The sequence below is a fragment of the Perissodus microlepis genome, chromosome 12 (genome assembly GCF_051167445.1).
Source record: "Perissodus microlepis isolate ML-2025 ecotype Zambia chromosome 12, ASM5116744v1, whole genome shotgun sequence".
In the NCBI taxonomy this organism is placed as follows: Eukaryota; Metazoa; Chordata; class Actinopteri; order Cichliformes; family Cichlidae; genus Perissodus; species Perissodus microlepis.
Genome location: NC_140472.1, coordinates 12,831,669 through 12,844,536, shown reverse-complemented (window position 1 = coordinate 12,844,536; position 12,868 = coordinate 12,831,669). Strand labels below are relative to the sequence as shown.

Here is a 12,868-nt window from a genome sequence, read left to right as displayed (position 1 = left end):
GGATTGATTCTTTTCTTCCCACTGTGGACAAATCCAGGTTTAGCCAGTTGGAGTATTTGTTGTTTTTCAAACTGGTTTCAGATATGAAGGCTTTACCTGAGGCTGCTGCCTGTTTTAAGTGAGAGATTTTAAGCCGAAGTAAACAAGTCAGCTTGTGTGTTCAATCAATGATGAGACTTTCAGCTCACAATGCCTCATCTTTTCTTTTTCCTTTTTTTTTTACCTGCCGGTATATCCGGCGAGCACGTCTACTTCATCTTGCCAAAAGCAAAAATCGCTGGCAGACCTCTGAACTCCCCAAGAGTGCATTCAAATCAGCGAAAGGTATGGCGTGACATAAATAGGCATATCTATTTTGCTTGCACAGTAAATTGAAAAGCAAAGGTCACAGATGGATTTTCTTTAAAATTGAAAAACAATTTTCACCGCAATTTTAGCAAAAATCACAACATTTAGGCAGATTATGTGTCATTACTGCGTATGCATGACTGTCTGGCGCTGACAAACCACTTTGTAATAAGCATTTAACGCAACAATAGCTTTGTAATTATGTTATGCATCAAAAACAAGCCTGCGAGACACCCGTGCTGTTGATTTGTGTGTATTTGCATCCTGTTAGGCCCTATCGTGCTATCTGCTGGAAAAGTAATTACCTGTCTGCGCCGCCCATGCAGTGAGGTGGGCTGCTGAGTTTGAAAGAAACTGAAATCAATATCTCTGCACTGGAAGACACATTTCCTGTCATGGAGGCAACAAACCTGACTCTAGCATTCATACCAATGTTGGCATTTGCAGTGACATTCGCCTTAATTGCATATCAAGAGATTTTCTCTCCTGTGCTTATGACTTTGACAAAACCAGCTCCAGGATTTCAATCATCGAAGCTGTTAAATGCACACCGCTGACATTACTCTGTGACTAATGTGAAATGCTTGGCATGCAAAGCAGGCAAATTTGAAGATCGAAGCCGCTACTTTGCGTGTCGTGTGTCATGTTCTCGAGGCAACTGTTCTTTTTTTTGTTGTAAGCTGAAGGGGGGAAAAAGGGGGAGATGGCAATGTGAAATAAAGGTGATAGATCTGTCATCAGGCTGATGAAGCTCCTTATACCAAGTGTGCTGCAGTAGTCTGCTGTCCTCCCACGCACACAACTAACCTCAGGCTCACACCTGAAATGCAGATTGAAGAGCAAAAAAGGAGGAAAAAAACCCATCAGTGGCTGTGGTCAGAAATACAAGAGTCATCACTGCGTCCTCCTGCAACCATCCTGTGTGACATACAGCACCTGCGATGATGTGAGCAAGGAAGCATCCATCACTTCATTACCGCTTGGCATAAATTTTACATGAGCTCCTAGTGTTCAGCGCCAAGTGACAATTCTGTGATTCACTCAAAGCTGACAGATCCTTTTGTATTTAATTGTGCCCAATCAGTTCCATGAAACCGATACAGTAATGCATTCACAGCCGACAGAATAAGGCAGTATCTTTGCTCGGTGACGCACAAAAGAAAGTCATTAAAAAGTGATTTTTTTAGTGTTATTCTAATTGGGACGATGAAGTGTGGCTGTAGGAATTTTAAATGACTTCGGGGTGTCTGTTTAAAGAAGGCTTTTACTCAATCCACACAAGGAGCATTAAAAAAAGACAGGTTTAAAGCCATGCCTGCTGTTCACTATACTTTGATTGAAATGCTGAAGCTGTCTAGCAGAAGCAAGCCGCTATAGGCACTGCAATGTTAAGTTCAATGAATGTTTTTATGGTAATCCAGCTCCTATTTGCTCAAATATTTCAGCCCGGACCAAAAACGGCCCAGACAGTATCATCCGTTAAACCGTACTTTAATGTGATACATATTTCTTTTCATCCAATGTTCAATATTTGAGCAGGCACACACACACACACACACACACACACACACACACACACACACACACACACACACACACACACACACACTCACACAAAAGAACAAACCCACAGATCAAAAACATGGAAATTATATTACATGTCGCAGAACTTATTTTAAATTTTGAAAAGCTTGTTGCTCAGCAGCACCTGTGCACCACCTACATGGCGCATTTTATCATTTCCGAAACCCGGTGGGTTTAAAAGTAATAAGGCAAAGCCACAGGCAGATTGCATGATGTTCAAGTGGTATAATGGTCGAGGCTTTTATTGGGCTCCATTCGTGGTTCTATATGCAATTGCTGTAATGAAGACAGACCTAATTATCTCAGCAGACAGAACTCCACTATGAACAGGACTCTAATTACGGCCTAAATGCTGTTCTCTTACTGTTCAGAGTCATACTCGGGGGGGTTATAAGAGGGTTGGCTGTGGCCGTCTTCACACACACACGTGCACACACACACACACCTTGGGGGCTCAGTGTGCTCAGCTGTTCTGATGTGCTTCTGCGCAGACATCATGGTGTAGCGGCAGGGATTATCTAACATGACAACGCACTCTCTTCCCGTCTTTGACTGGTGACAGCTTACCCAGTCATCTGATTAATTAATTACAACTCCACATGTCATTAGACCAGTATTGTTATTTATGGTCTCAAACACTTTGCACCAATAGTTTACAAGAAGATCCTATTGAAATTCTAAACCCCCATGGGATGAAAAAAAAAAGACAATAGATGAAATAATGTCTGAACACAAATGTTAGGGGCAGCAGGGTTACTTACAGATAGATTATTCCATCAGTGGTACCATTTGGAGCCCATTTATTTTGAATTTATGAATGTAAAATAACTGCAGATTTATCTGGTCTTGTAGATTTTCTCAAGGCTGCAGAGCAGATAAATTGAATGCCGTGTTTCTAAATTCACACTGAGGGGGAGGCTAAGCGGCTTGTGCAGTGACCTTGATTGTAGCTATTGAACCTCCAAGTAAGGAGACCGAACAGATAAGAGCGGCGTTATTTGGCACACAAAGGAAGACAATCCAGTGACGCAGCCATGGCGTCAGCTGATGAGCAGAGTCAACATGCAATCACAGAGCCCAGTGAGGTATGAGTTAGGAAACTGGAATGAGTGATAAAGCAAAGGGCAAAGTTTGCCCTCAGTAACATGTATAGTAAAGAACGTCTGCACAATCTGTTATTTCCGAAGGCCGCTTATATGACTCTGCATTCGCTCACTGCAATTTGGAATAGTAATGCAATTTTAAAGTGGTTTCCAGAGGACAGAATACATTTTGCTAAATCCCTCTAAAACGAAGATGAAATGCAGGTGGGGTGGATTTGAAAAGATCATTTCTCGCTGAAACTCTGAGAAATATGTAAATATCAACGACAAACTGAAGACAAGTGCTCTGCGATGTAGAAGAATTTGTGTTGTGCGCAATGGAAAGAAAAGGAAAAAATCCAAAGGATTTTAGGGCTTCAATTACCCCCAGAGACCAACATTATGGCCTTAAACTACAGCGATGAGACAGTCAAGGTCACTCAGCATACTAATGATCACCAGAAACTCATCCTCTGCCAAAGTGTAGGCTTACTTTAAAGAGTATTACTGATGCTGCGAGCGATAAGAATATGCATTTGATTTACTGCTCGTGATAAAAGAGCTTTATTTATTTATTTATTTGTCATCCTGCAGACATTTAATAACTGACTGTAGAGCCCATGACTCTAGCAAGACCTTTGATGAGTCAGGTAGCATCTCAGTTCCGCCTAAATCTGCATGGCACTTCCGTCTCATACGAGGAGCTAGTATGAAAAACACAAATTAAAATAAAAATACAATACACAACCACAGAAGCTTTAATTAGTCATTTCAGATGGATTGAGGGTTTTTGCTTATTACATGGTCAGTCACTCACAGACTGGATTATTGATGTGCCTAACCAGGGAGGTGGCAATAAACTGGCAGAGGTGACTTTGTATACAAACACCTGGAGTTCATCCAAATCTGAAGCAGACAAAAATGTGCCAATTATCACTTCAGGATTAAGAGACTCGTTAACGTGTCCTTTTTGAAGAGAAGCTGTTGATCTGGTTAATTGTTTTTAGACATCATGTAACTGTCAATTTATTTCCTGTTTTAATGCAGATTTATGAAAATAAATACAGGAGATTGTATTTCAGTGATTAAAACGGCTTTCAGAGGGAGTGGGTTAGTCTTAGCTTCTTCTGTTACGTGAAATGGTATCAAAATCTGCAGTCTCGCCAGAAACGTTATCTTCTGTGAGCACAGTGTGATTACAAAGACAGAACAGAACATCCCAGGAAATGAACATCCGCACAAAGAGATGAATCTCGACACCGCAGGGTCATGTCTGTGACTCGCAGTGACCCGGTCATTTTAATAAGACTCAACAGCGCCCTCTGGTGCCAGACACGGCGCGGTGCAAATCTTCCTTTTTATTGTAAAACAGTTAATTGCGCTGAAGCACATCTGAAAACTTTTCTTTTTTGTGATTAAGCTTAACGTTATTTTTCATCTCGCACAGCACAGGCAACGTTTGAATTAAAATCACGCGTTAAATCGAAGTTTCTGGAAGTTAATAATGACGCTTCAGATTGCGCAGGCGCAGAGTGAATACGTACTGAAAACACGGAAGGTCCAACACCATATTCCCAAACAGAGGCTTCTACGCTGTAAGCTCTTTATAAAACGTCGTCGGAGCGGCCCTAGAATAAGCCAAGTGCAGTATTGTTTTATTTTGGCAGTTGCGGTTTAAGAGTGATGCCTGTCGAGTAGTAAACCTTTGTGTAGTTGGGCCTTTTCTGCTTCATCTGAAAGCAAACCGCTGAAGAAGATGCCCGCTCGTAATGTTGTGTCCAACGGGATCCCTAACAGCAAAGTTAGGTATTCCAGGTTAGCCACTGACGACGACGGCTACATTGATTTACAGGTAAAACAGAAGGTGTAACGCTAGGATACGTTACCATTGCTATTATTTTTAGATAATAGACTAAGGTTAGTGCACTGGTTTCGACCACAACAGTATGAATATAAAGGGGTACTGCAGCAGATGGCCGCTGTCATTTCCGAGCTAAGGTAGCCCTGTTGACGTTGTTGGGGGGGATTAATTCCTATATCCTCTTGATGTTCTCATCAAAGTTTGGTGAATGTTCACAAGAAGTACTGCATAACCAACACTTTTAAAGGACTGTGCAAATGTCTTGAGCCACCTTGCTTTCAAGGAGTCAGACTTGGCATTTTTAAGTGGTCCTAAACAATACATAGACTGAAACAAAAAGACTGCTGGCTTATTTGTTTCCGAGGGTATTTAAAAGTAGAATGGGAGGCAGAGCCTTGCAGTTTCAGGCCCCTCTTCTATGGAACGAGCTCCCAGTTTGGAAGTATTTCTTGTTCTCTCACCTGTTTTCACTCAATATGTGTTTATACACCACTCTATTCAATCATGAATTATTATTAATCTCTGGATCTCTTCCACAGTGTATTGTATCTTTTGTCCTGGCTTCCTCCCCTCAATCCCAACCAGTCACAGGAGATGGCTGCCCCTCCCTGACCCTGATTCTTTCAACGTTTTCAAGATTTTCCTTCCCATTGTTGCCAAGTGCTCGCTCATAGGGGGTCGTTTAATTGTTGGGGTATTCTCTGTATTATTCTAGGGTCTTTACCTTAAAATATAAAGCCCCTTGAGGCGTCTGTTGCTTTGATTTGACACTATAAGAATTTCACTCTCAGAAAGTTGAGTTGAATCAAACAGTAGTTCTCCAGGCTTTCTGAAGGTCTTTCAAAAACGTTCTTTGGAAACTGGCTGCTTTTTTACTCATTTAAGGTCCAGTCCTTGTACCGGGACATTTTGTGAGAAATGTCTTTTTGTCTTTTCAGCTACTTTCAGCTGTGAATAAAGGAAGCATTAAAAACGGCACCTAACTCAGTGTTATGTCTACACATAACAAGCAACTTAGCATATTTTAAATTGTGTATTTGGGTACTTTGTTATGAGCAGGCTGTCACAAAAGCACCTAACTTTAATCTGTTTCTTTAGTTGAATCTGTGAAAATGCCAAAGATAACACAGTTTGACAGACACTAAATAGTTTTTTAGGGCCTGCATTTCAGCCAATGGTGTTGGGAATCTTGTCACAATTAAATCATGAACACAGAAAAGTATGATCAGATTTTGATCCACCGTGCGATGCCCTCTAGTAGGGGTAGATGACAGCTTCAAAATTACCAGAACAATATTGCAAGAAAATTTACTGTAATGTAAATGCATGTTTTTGCTACACTAGTGATATTGCATGTTGACATTTTTATATCATGTAAAAAATTATAGACGTATTATCGCGGACAATATGATATGGTACGGCCCTACCTTCTGGAAATCGTTGGCAACAGCTTCATTTTTCAGTCGGGCAGAGATCCCAAACACACTGCCAGTGCAGTCAAAGCATACTTGGATAAAAAAAACACACAATAGAACACTGTCAGTCATGGATTGGCCTCCTCAGAGAAGGAAAATAAACATTATTGAAGCAGTGTGGGATATACTGTATTTCCATGTGTTTTTGAATCTGTCAATAAATTGCTGCACCTATTTGATAGGAAATTAGGGTTAGCTTGAGATGTTTGCACAGTACTGTACATCCATGTTTTTATGAGAATAGGGCAATTTATTTAAAGCTGATTCGATGGAAAACATCTCTCTAGTCTGACGATTTTGGCACAGAAGAGGAAAAACGGACACTTCCAAGAAACCTCGTGTTTCACAGGAATGTTTTTGAAATGAAATATTTCCCCTCTACAGTTCAAGAAGAGCCCACCCAAGGTCCCATATAAAGCCATCGCACTAGCCACGATCCTTTTCCTAATCGGCTCGCTGTTGATCATCATCGGTGCTCTTCTCTTGGCTGGCTACTTTGGCATCACTGTAAGTAATTTTCTAGGTCACACTTTTTCTTGTTACATCATACAATGTCATCGTGTTAAGAGAATAAATGTTTTCTTTCTTTTAGCACACAGACCGGACCGTGCCTGTCCTCATCATCGGGATCCTTGTCTTCCTGCCTGGATTTTACCACCTACGGATAGCTTACTATGCATCAAAGGGCTACCCGGGGTACTCTTATGATGACATCCCAGACTTTGATGACTGACTATTGCTAAAGCCCAAGTCCTGCTGTGCTTACATGTAGTGAATTTAAGGTCGTGATATATTTAAAGAAAATGAGATCCCTTTTTTTGTTTTTCATAATTGTTTTTAAATTACAATATTGTTCTTACAGATTTTTCTACCTAGGTTCTTAATGCCAGGTTGCTAATAGCAACTGTTTTTTTTTTTTTTTTTATCTTTGTATTTGTTTTATAGCTTGATAAATGAATAAAAAAGATTTGTATTATTTCTTTTGATTTATATAAAACCATTTCAGTTTGTTTATAGAATATTTTACCTTATGTAGTACAACCAATGTGGCCACATATAGTGAGTCTTTTAACTGCTTCACTACAACCAGTTTTTATTTTGTGTATTCTTTAGGTAGATCCATCAGTTCAGTGGCAGAGAAAATAAATAATTTAATACTAAAGTGGCTGCAACCAACATAACAAATACCTGGTATACCTATTATATACACAATATCACTTCTGTGGCATAATAATGATATTTAATAAAAGGCTAGCGTTGTGTCTTCACATCCCGTGTAGTGAAGATTGCCTCGCCCTAGTTAATGCTTCCTCACTGCTCTGAGTTGTTCTTTCCCCGAGGATTTTGTGTGATTAATTCCAATCCTTCGATCTCCATATGGTGCACCTGGCCTGTGAGAGTAAACACTGTCAAACAGTACACAAGCAATTAAGGCCTGACATTCTGCTGACATTTGCCCCTCTAATCTGCGCCATCAACTCATCATTCTCAGCATAATTTGAAAGTGTGCTGGTGAAAGCCAAGACTGCCACCTCGATTCCTCCACCCCCCCAGATAATGTCATATGTAAAACACATTGCTACTAAAGGTTGGACGTCTATATAATCCTTTCAGAAGCCTAGTAACCCGCTGTTTGCCAAAGGGATAATTCGAGGGTAGCTGCTTGTGTTCTCGTTGTTTCTCTTTCCTTGCTATCGAATGAGCCTACCCAACTGTACACTGATCACAAACTACTGGGCCTTAGATCAGATTATGCACTTTAAATCAGCTCAGATTCTTTGTTTTTTAAGTGCTTCCTGTGGTTCCAGGAGGCATTCGCACACAAAACGTCTTACAGAGGACTGAGATTTACTGTGTTTGTCCCGGAAACATTAAAGCTACACTGTTCTGTATTTTTGTACACTCTCAATGCTTTCTATCATACAGGGAGTGCAGAATTATTAGGCAAATGAGTATTTTGTCCACATCATCCTCTTCATGCATGTTGTCTTACTCCAAGCTGTATAGGCTCGAAAGCCTACTACCAATTAAGCATATTAGGTGATGTGCATCTCTGTAATGAGAAGGGGTGTGGTCTAATGACATCAACACCCTATATCAGGTGTGCATAATTATTAGGCAACATCCTTTCCTTTGGCAAAATGGGTCAAAAGAAGGACTTGACAGGCTCAGAAAAGTCAAAAATAGTGAGATATCTTGCAGAGGGATGCAGCAGTCTCAAAATTGCAAAGCTTCTGAAGCGTGATCATCGAACAATCAAGCGTTTCATTCAAAATAGTCAACAGGGTCGCAAGAAGCGTGTGGAAAAACCAAGGCGCAAAATAACTGCCCATGAACTGAGAAAAGTCAAGCGTGCAGCTGCCAAGATGCCACTTGTCACCAGTTTGGCCATATTTCAGAGCTGCAACATCACTGGAGTGCCCAAAAGCACAAGGTGTGCAATACTCAGAGACATGGCCAAGGTAAGAAAGGCTGAAAGACGACCACCACTGAACAAGACACACAAGCTGAAACGTCAAGACTGGGCCAAGAAATATCTCAAGACTGATTTTTCTAAGGTTTTATGGACTGATGAAATGAGAGTGAGTCTTGATGGGCCAGATGGATGGGCCCGTGGCTGGATTGGTAAAGGGCAGAGAGCTCCAGTCCGACTCAGACGCCAGCAAGGTGGAGGTGGAGTACTGGTTTGGGCTGGTATCATCAAAGATGAGCTTGTGGGGCCTTTTCGGGTTGAGGATGGAGTCAAGCTCAACTCCCAGTCCTACTGCCAGTTTCTGGAAGACACATTCATCAAGCAGTGGTACAGGAAGAAGTCTGCATCCTTCAAGAAAAACATGATTTTCATGCAGGACAATGCTCCATCACACGCGTCCAAGTACTCCACAGCGTGGCTGGCAAGAAAGGGTATAAAAGAAGAAAAACTAATGACATGGCCTCCTTGTTCACCTGATCTGAACCCCATTGAGAACCTGTGGTCCATCATCAAATGTGAGATTTACAAGGAGGGAAAACAGTACACCTCTCTGAACAGTGTCTGGGAGGCTGTGGTTGCTGCTGCACGCAATGTTGATGGTGAACAGATCAAAACACTGACAGAATCCATGGATGGCAGGCTTTTGAGTGTCCTTGCAAAGAAAGGTGGCTATATTGGTCGCTGATTTGTTTTTGTTTTGTTTTTGAATGTCAGAAATGTATATTTGTGAATGTGGAGATGTTATATTGGTTTCACTGGTAAAAATAAATAATTGAAATGGGTATATATTTGTTTTTTGTTAAGTTGCCTAATAATTATGCACAGTAATAGTCACCTGCACACACAGATATCCCCCTAAAATAGCTAAAACTAAAAACAAACTAAAAACTACTTCCAAAAACATTCAGCTTTGATATTAATGAGTTTTTTGGGTTCATTGAGAACATGGTTGTTGTTCAATAATAACATTATTCCTCAAAAATACAACTTGCCTAATAATTCTGCACTCCCTGTATTGTTTTTTATGCTCTCTGAGGTGAGTCTTTTAATATTACTGCTTTTACGTGAAACCCGTCAAACCTAGTATGGTGATATCATAAGTTGAGCGTTACGAGACAATAGAGTTGTTGAGCAGACACATAATAACAGACACAAAGTAAGTGTACAGTAATACTGCAGGGATATTCAGTAATTTTAACTGTTTATATGCACAGATGAGGCCGTGTTACTCTTGAGTCTTGTCAAAGCAACATCACTGCAAAATAGTAATAAAAAGCTAAGTTATCTCAACTATATTGGCTTGTTGATTTGACTCAGAATCATTACACAAGTGTTTAACTGGATCAGGTGTACTGTCTGACCCAGCTGATCCACTGTTGCATCACCCAAAAACAAGGACCTGGCATTAACCTTTATTACTGAAAGGTGATTTAAGTGACTTTAAGTTTAACATGGTTGTTAATGCCAGACAGCCTTGTCTGAGTATTTCAGAAGCTGCTGATCGGCTAGGAATTTTCCCACACAGCCATCTCTAAGGTTTATAGAGGATGATCATAAAAAGATAAATTATTTAGTGAGCAGCAGTTCTCTGTGTGAAAATCCCTTGTTGATGCCAGAAGGCAGAGATGAATGGCCAGACACTAGCTCAATCAACCGCTCGTTACAAGCATGCGATACAGAAGAGCACATCTGAATACTTTACACAGTGAACCTAGAAGCAATTGGGCTGTAGAAAAGACCACAACAGGAGTCACTCCTGTCAGGGGAGAACAGGAAGCTGGGCTACAATTCCTGGCACACTTTGGGGCCCTTAGTACAAACTCAGCATTATTTAAATGCCACAGCCTAACTTAGTATTGCTGCTGATCATGTCCATCCCTTTTTGATCGCAGTGTATCGTCTGATGGCTGCTTGCAGCAGAATAACGTGCCACGTCATAAAGCTCAGATCATCCCAAACTGGTTTCTTGGACATGACAATGAGTTCACTGTACACAAATGACCTCCACAGCCAGCAGTTCTCAATCCATTAGAGCTCCTTTGGGATATGGTAGAACAGGAGATTCGCATCATGAGTGCAGTCGTCTGCAGGAACTGTGTGACAACTGTGTGAATGATGCCTTCTGGCATCATTTATTGCAATTTCTTCTCTCCGTTTAGTCTGATCTCTTATAAAAATAATATTAATGACAATCAGAGTTTTACATTCATAAAAAATGACATATAAAGATTATAATCCAACAAGTCATTTTTAGCAGTTTAAATTCCTGCAATCATTTTTTGGCAGACAATGGTACTAAAATGGTGTGCCTAATAAAGTGACTGGTGAGTGGATGAACCCAGGAACAGTACAGAAGTGATTTTGGTAAATTAGATAAGCTCGTCTGTCTGACCAAACTGATCCACTGTAGCATTACTATTAACCAAGGACACACTAAATACTATACTATAAACTATACATATATAATACATGAATGTACATGCAGTAGACTCTATATTTGGACACAATCATAAACCTTAGACGGTTAATACGGCCATCCGGTGACACCACGTGATCTGGCACTGGATTGGCTATTTTAAAAAGTAATATAAAGCATACCCAATAATCTTTAACCAGCTGCAGTCACTGTCAGTCACACATGACAGCAGGTTTGAGTATTCGGCTCATTTTAGGAGGCTCAGGATCACAGGAAGCGTTTTTGAGGTAAGATATTTTGGCAGGAAACTTACTGAAAGCCCCCACTCGAAACTTAAAAGAAGTAACAGTCGTCTCATACTTAAATAGAAACGTTTTAGCCTTTTCTTTTAGCAAGAAAAATCAAAATAAATAGTTTTAAGAACACTAAATGACTTTGTGGTTCATTAGCCGGACTAAAGCGTGGCAAACTGTTTAGCTAATGCTGGTTTAACTGTAGATACAGATCTTGTTCCCTGCAGATACACTTTTTATTTTATTTTACACACTGTAGTTTTGAGTTTTTTAGTGTGTTGCCTTTTAGGAAAATTATATATAATTATAATTTATGGTGAAAATAATAACTGGTTCTTGCTACTATGACGTTTAGCGGAAAGCTAATTCGTGTTCTTTATTGGAGGTTAAATTAGCATTTTTTTTTTTTAAATGTATGTTTATCGATTTCTAAAACATAGTTTTTACTGGCATTCAGATTATCAAACGATTGCAGCTTTTTTTTTTTTTAATCCCACTGTTAAGAAATTTCTTTCTGGTAAAAAAAAAAAGTCAGCAGGCTTGTAACAAGCTATTATAAGATGGCTATAAATTATGTATAACACTGATAAATTTTAGGTGATCTTACTGAAAAGGTTAGGTTAGTGTGCCTGTATTATAACAAAATCACAGCTAATCCCGAACATGAAATGGTAAATATTGTTACAAACATGTCCGTTTAAGTTAGTTTTGCAGATAGTTGGAGCTACTTCCTCGCAGCATGTTTTTTTTTTTTTTTTTTAATGTATACCTGTTAAATGATTTAACAGCCGACTAAAATGTGTCCTTAAGGTTTGCGTTTGTCTTTTGTTAAGACCATCACCCGTTTTTCCCACGGAAAGGCGCTTTTGTCTGAGGCGCTAAAGGACCAATTTCATAAATTGACACAGACACAGGCAGTAAAGTGACGGAAGTGTATTATTTCACCTTCAAAATTAAAGATACGTTAAGCGATAGCTTCCTAAACTGGAGTTAAACACTTCTATTATTACTTGATCCAGTATGCCTTTGTAGGAACTGTTTAGTGCTGGCATTATTTTTGTTGTTGTTATTTATAGATTTGTAATTGATTGTAGCTGTGAATAGTAGGTCAAAACTGCTAATACCGTTATGAATCATGTTCAATGTTTTTCACGCATTCATTGAGCTGGCTTGTTAAATGCTAGATTTGTTATAAGTGTAAACATAAACCGTATAAAATACTGTTTTACAGACACTGAGTATGACAGGGAAACGACATGCACAGTAGTGCTTGGATGCTGAAAAGAAAGAAACTCAATGGACTTAAGCATTTTGGCATTTACACAGTGACATTAGC

The 12,868-nt window shown here is 39.8% G+C and overlaps 1 protein-coding gene across 1 annotated transcript; it reads left to right on the top strand.

Annotated features, from left to right (window-relative positions):
- The first annotated feature begins 4,545 nt into the window (after nt 1-4,545).
- Nucleotides 4,546-7,634, top strand: tmem230b (transmembrane protein 230b). Its single transcript, XM_084947110.1, has 3 exons — nt 4,546-4,866; nt 6,735-6,857; nt 6,943-7,634. Exons 1-3 carry the CDS (start codon nt 4,771-4,773, stop codon nt 7,081-7,083), a joined length of 360 nt encoding a protein of 119 aa, XP_084803236.1. The 5' UTR covers nt 4,546-4,770; the 3' UTR covers nt 7,084-7,634.
- The last annotated feature ends 5,234 nt before the right edge of the window (nt 7,635-12,868 follow it).